Source organism: Marmota flaviventris, chromosome 9 (genome assembly GCF_047511675.1).
Source record: "Marmota flaviventris isolate mMarFla1 chromosome 9, mMarFla1.hap1, whole genome shotgun sequence".
Lineage (NCBI taxonomy): Eukaryota > Metazoa > Chordata > Mammalia > Rodentia > Sciuridae > Marmota > Marmota flaviventris.
Genome location: NC_092506.1, coordinates 56,158,111 through 56,164,697, shown reverse-complemented (window position 1 = coordinate 56,164,697; position 6,587 = coordinate 56,158,111). Strand labels below are relative to the sequence as shown.

The 6,587-nt window shown below is 37.1% G+C and overlaps 1 protein-coding gene across 1 annotated transcript; it reads right to left on the bottom strand.

The window, feature by feature from the left end:
* Nucleotides 1-733: 733 nt before the first annotated feature.
* LOC114078904 (olfactory receptor 6B9-like) lies at nt 734-5,782 on the bottom strand. Its single transcript, XM_071616968.1, has 3 exons — nt 4,873-5,782; nt 1,618-1,670; nt 734-751 (listed from the first exon to the last, which is right to left on the bottom strand). Exons 1-3 carry the CDS (start codon nt 5,780-5,782, stop codon nt 734-736), a joined length of 981 nt encoding a protein of 326 aa, XP_071473069.1.
* Nucleotides 5,783-6,587: the final 805 nt, after the last annotated feature.

Genomic DNA, 6,587 nt, shown 5'->3' with positions numbered 1-6,587 from the left:
ATGATGATAAGTAATTTTGGGGGGCAGGGATTCTTTTTAGTTATACATAACAGTAGAGTCCATTTTGATAAAATTATGCATGCATAGACTATTAGGGCAAATAATTTTGATCTCTAGTTCTGGCCCCTGTTCCAGTCCCAGCCACCATGCAGGAACCTGAAGCTGATCCCTACAGTCATATACAGGTACACTACTATTCCTAGACCCCATAACTTGATATATGCATGCTATAGTCCTCCATGCATATGCCTGTGGTAAGTCCTGGTCCTGCCCACAGTCCTGGTCCTTGATGCTGGAGAAAGATGTAACTCTAAATATCCTAAGAGCCCTCATAGTCACTGTGACCTCTTGCAGCTCTGCAACAAAGGACCTTGCAATTGTTGATGTTTCAGATAGCAGCTGCCTGAGCCAACCAGAAACTGCACTCCATTGAACTCAGAGCTACTACACATACTGTGTACAAACTACTGCTTGTGCCACTAGATACAGACCCATAGCTTGTAACATTGTAATTCCTCCAGTAGATAAAAGTATGTCCTAACCCACAGCCAGTCCACAAAGTCAGGAAGAGGTGGCTACTCATCAAATGTGCAAACAAATTTGCAAAGCTTCAAGGATCATTAGAATTAGGAAAATATTAAACTATCAAAGAAATGCAACAGATGTCTAGTAACAAACCCCCCAAAAAGAGATACATCAACTGCTTGACAAAAAAAAAATCACAATAATTGTTCTAAAGATGTTCAGTAAGCTATAAGAGAATACAGATAAATGATTTAATAAAATAAGGAAAATAATAAGGAGAAAAATGAGAGGTTCAAGAAACAGATAAAAACATAAAAAAGAATGAAACAAATTTTGAAGATGAATAATATAATGACTGAAATGAAAAATGAAATAAAGGATTCTAATTGTAGTCTTGATCATGAAAAAGAAAATCAGCAAACTTGAAGACAGGTCATTTAAAATTATTCAGTCAGAGGAGAAAAGAAAAGAACAAAAAAGAATGAAGAAAGCCTACAGGATTTATGGAACACAATGCAGAGGGGAAACCAGTTTTAATACTATAGTTTAAAAAGAAAGAAAGGAATGAGCAGAAAGTTTATTTATAGAAAACAATTATTTAAAAAAAAAACTTTCCCAAATCTACTACATGAAGCTCAAAGGTCCCTAAACAGGTTCTTCCCAAAGATGCTTCAATGAGACATAACAATCTGCCATACTCTGAATGTTTATGCTCCCTCTTTCAAATTGATATGTTGAAAAGTTAATCACCAGTGTAAACATATTAGGATATGAGGCCTTTGGAGGGTAATTAGATCTTTAAGACTCAGACTTCCTGGATTAATGGGATTAATGTTCTTATCAAAGACACCACAGAAGCCAAGTATGGTGATGCACACCTATAATCCCACCAGCTCCAGGAGGCTGAGGCAAGATGATTGAAAATTCAAGGCCAGCCTCAGCAACTTAATGAGGTCCTAAGTAATTTAACAATACAGTCTCAAAAGAAAAAAGGGTTGGGGATGTAGCTCAGTGGTATAACACCCCTGGGTTTAATCTCTAGTACTGTGTGTGCATGTGCGTGCATACACACACACACACACACACACACACGCACATAGAAAAGAGGCCACAGACAGCTTCCTCATCCCTTCCACCATGTAAGGACACAGCAAGAAGCATCCTGTATTCACCAGAAAGAAGGGCCTCACCAGACACTGGATCTGCAGCACCTGGATCTTCTTCAGAACTATGAAAAATTGTTTTATGTTATTCATATATTTTGTTTATAACATAATATCAGAGCAACCATAACAGAAAAGGTTTAAACAAGTAGTTAAAAATCAAAGCTGAAGAAAGAAATTTGAAAGCAGCAAGAGAAAAGAGACTTGTCATGTGAAGGAAACCCCTATCGGGAGATTGATGGACTTCTCAACAGAGACCAGCATTGCAAGTCTGGAGACAGGGGATGGTATGTCCAAAGTGCTGAAAGAAAAAGGGCCAACCAAGAATACTTCACACAACGAAGCTGTATTTCAGAGATGGAAGAGAGAGAGGAAACATTTTTTTCGTGAAAAACACAAAACAAGTCTTAACAAACTTAAGATAGAAATCATATCAATTTTTAATTAAAACAATTTTTTTTTGTTTTTTTGTTTTTATTGATAGACCTTTAATTTTTATATGTGGTGCTGAGGATAGAACCCAGTGCCTCACACATGCCAGGCAAGTGCTCTACCACTGAGCCCCAGCCCCAACCCCAAATATCTTTTTTTCTAGAATGGTATGAAACTAGAAATTGTACTAGGAAGAAAGTAGAAAACTCACTATGAGTGGAAATTAAACAATGTGTTCTTACCCTACAGATAAATGAAGAAATTTAAAAGAAAATAAAAGATATCTTGAGACAAGCAAAAATTGGAAGCACAGCATATCAAAAATTAAAAGATGCAACAAAGACAGTTTTGAGAGAGATTCATAGCAATAAATGCCTATAATATGAAAAAAAAGAGAAAGATCACAAAGAAGCACTCTGTCTCTACATCTCAAGGAACTAGAAAGAAAAGCAAACTAACTAAACCTAAAGTCAATAGAAGCAAAGAAATAAAGAATCAGCAGAAATAAAGGAAATAGAAACTAGAAAAATCAATTAAATGAGCATCTGTCAGCAGATTAATGAATAAAGAAAATGTGGTTTATCTGCATCACAGAATAGTATTCACTCTTTAAAAAGGAGGAACTCCTGCCATTTATGATGACCTGCATCAACAAGAAAACATTATACTAACTGAAATAAGGCAGAAACAAATAGAAACATAGCCTGCTCTCACTTATCTGCAAAAACTTAAAAAGTTGCATTCATAGTAACAGAAAGAAGAATAATGGTTACTAGGGGATGAGGTAGCTGGGAAAAACTAGAGATATTGGCCAAATGGTACAAATTTTCAATTTCAACACAAATAATTTCTGAGGATCTACAGTATAGCATGGTTACTACAGTTAATAGTAATGTATAGTGTACTTGACATTTGCTATTTGAGTCAATACCAAGGGTTCTCAGCATACACACACAAAAGGGTATTTATACAAGGTGATGGGTAAGTTAACTAGCTTGATTGTGGAATCATTTCACAATGTATACATATGTGAAATCATCATTTTGTATGAATAAACTCATTTTGTCCCCAAGTTCCAAATGTGGAACAAGTATAAAGATTTAAATTATGCAACAAATACTCCACTTTTAGTAACTTTGAATTAGTTATTATGTTTTTAGAAGCCTATTCTTTTGAGAAGTAATACATGAATGATTAGAGCTTTGAATACATACATATATAATATGAAAAATATATATAAAGGATATATAAGCTCTAGAGTATTATTTTCAACATATTTTAATGCACTAGGTCAATATCATTTAAATATTAGCAGAATTGAAAATCTGAGGCTTAACGAGTTACATAAATGTGATTTTTGTCAAACATATCTCAATAAAGTTGGGTGCTAAAAAGAAAACAGTGGGCAGGTTACATTTACAAATAAACATGAAAAATTCTTAAAAACAAACAACAATGACAAAGAACTCTAAAACTGTTTTGCATTAACTACACAAATATGGAATATTACCTGTGCTAGAATATAAACCATGACTAGGATGTGATCAATAAGAATGAGGTGAGAAGACTTTCAGTGTAGAGAGACTAGCACAGCAAAGAATGTGGAATAATGAGAGCAAAAGGTGAGAGGACAGAATCATGAGGTCTCTGCAGAGACTAGAGGTCCTAACCACTGCCTTGGACTCCAGGAAGCAGGCAGTCACTGAAGGGACACACACTGCCAACGGATGCACTGTGTGCTCAGAACAGGGGAAGTGGCAGCCTCCCTGTCGGTAGAGTTGACCATAGCCTAGGGAGGCCCCAGATTCTCTGCTACAAATTCTGCCTCAAGTAACCATTAAACTCTAGAATTGGTTGCTAGAAGTCTTAAAAGAATGAAGACCCAAGAGCTCCACTTGTGTCTGAGGCAATAGCCAAATGTGGCTGAAATGAGCTGAAGCAAAGGCCTGAGAAAATGAGGAATCCTAGAGGAGATTCCCTCCTTCTCCTCCTCCTCCTCCTCCTCCTCCTCCTCCTCCTCCTCCTCCTCCTCCTCTTCTTCCTCTTATACTCTCTGTCTAAAGGTGAATGGTGAGTTGAACAAATTCTGGGAAGGTTGGGACTGTTGGTCTTCATAAAATGAAACTATGGAACATGACAATCAGGGAGAGCAACTTTGCCCTGAGAAATGATTCTAAGTGAAAACAAGACACTTTCCTTTAGGTCCCTGGGCAAACTTTTAAAAAGTGATAATAATGACAACCTAATATTTATCTGTACAGGTTCATCATGAGCAAGATATGAAATTAAAAACAAAGAGATAATTAAAATGTACTGTGAAGAAACTGGAAAAGCAAACAAAAGAATTAAGTTTATTCATTTGGTGAGAACTAATAGATATTTTTGAGAACAGGAACTGTATTTTGACGCCATGCATATTTCAAACGTACATTAAATATACAATTATGTATGCAAGCATATGTATTAAAATTGAATATATTATATTATTATATTGTTTTAAAGTACCTAAGTATCTATGGTGTAAAATGGTTAAAGCATGACTTTTTTTATGGTTCAAACAATATGTAGCAAGCGTCTTCCTTTAAAATTTTTTACATACTATAAATTTTTTAGGAATCCAGGTTGTAGAAGAGTGCTAGTAATAAAAAGGACCATGACAAAAATCATGGAAAGAACATTCTGCATGGGACACTGTCTCCTCCTCAAGGCAGCAGAGATCAGCTGAGCAGGAGGCATTTGCCTCCCCCCAAGGTCTTCTTGATAGCATTCTTGACTTCCTGGTTCCTTAGACAGTAGATGAAAGGATTTAGCATGGGTGTGAGGACTGCATACACAGCTGAGATTAGTTTGTTGGAATTAAATGATGCAATAGCTCTTGGCCTGGCATACATGAAAATCATGGCTGTGTAATAAATTATGACTACAGTGAGGTGGGATGCACAGGTGGAGAAGGCCTTTATCCTTCCCTGGGTAGAGGATATACGCAAAATCGTGGACACTATGTAGACATAAGAAAGGACAGTGATGGTGAGAGGGAAGATTAAAATGACAATTGCCAATGCAAAATCCACTAATTCGGCTGTGGACATGTCTTTGCATGCCAGTTTGAGGATTGGTGAGATATCACAGAAAAAGTGGTTCATGACATTGGAGCCACAGAAGGTGACATGTGAAATGAAATAGACTTTGATCACGGTGATCATGAAGCCAGTCATGTAGGAGAAAGCAACCAGCTGCACACAATAACCTGTGGTCATGATGACTGTATATCGAAGAGGGTGGCAGATGGCCACATAGCAGTCATAGGCCATGGCTGCTAAAAGCACACACTCTGTGCAGGCTAGAGAGATAAAGAAATAGAGCTGGGTCATGCAACCTGTGAAGGAGATGCGCCGTCTCTGCAGGAGGAATCCATCCAGCATCTTGGGGACTGTGACAGAGACATACCAGACCTCCAGGAATGCCATGCTACTCAGGAAATAGTACATGGGCTTATGGAGAGAGTCTGTGTCCCAAACAGTGAACATGATAACAAGATTCTCTGCTACCACCAACAAGTAGACCATGAGGAAGAGGAAGAAGAGCAGAAGCTGCATCCATGGGGCAGTGGGGAAGCCCACCAGGATGAACTCACTGACCAGTGTGATATTCATCTGCTGCATGACTGACAGCACTTGGAGGTACTGAAGTCTTCTATGGTAACACCACAAAAATGAAGATGTCTATGGCATCAGACCAAATACCAAAATAAGTTAGCAATTGTGTTTTCCTGTTAATCAGACTCATAAAATAATTTCTGTTAATAGGGACTCTTCTTCAGATTTGAAGCACAAATTTCCATTAACTTCTTTCTTATGAAACTCTTCCTGGATCAAAAATTGCCTTCCACACCAACTCTCACTTACTTGAAGATAATGATTTGAATATCATGATCTATCTCATTCATAGCTCTTTTTCAATAATCATGGACACCATGTCTTTCTGTGTCTCTCATTGGTTCAAGGACTTCAATCAATTAGTAACTGCACAAGATGTACTCCTTTCTAAAAGAAGCCAGAAGATATCATAGGATCAGATAAAGTTTTAAAAGTTTAGTATTTGAGTGATCTGTTAGCTGACATATTTTGAGCCTGCCTAATTTGTTCAGTGTACAGTGTATGGAAATTTTAAAATAATAATAGCTGTTCAAAAAATTCCTTAATTCCAGCATTGACTTCACATCAGTGAATGAAATATGACAAATTTTAATTATCACACATGAAAAGTACCTCATACTTCGATCCCTACCTACTTCTCCAGTCTCATCTCTTATGACCCTATAAATAATACTCCATGCTCCACACATACTCACCCTTCTTTTGCTCCCCAGGTTTATATCATCTCTTTTGTTCCTGTGGCTTTACATATATTATTCCCTCCTCCTATTACATCCTTTTCTAATCTTTACCTGGTGATTCAAGGTTCACA

Coding starts and splice junctions, on each gene's coding strand:
- LOC114078904 (XM_071616968.1), bottom strand. CDS start 5,782: ATGCAGCAGATGAATATCACACTGGTCAGTGAGTTCATCCTGGTGGGC. Junction 1,671..4,872: donor CAAGAATGCTATCAAGAAGA/CCTTGGGGGGAG, acceptor TTCTTGCTGTGT/CCTTACATGGTGGAAGGGAT.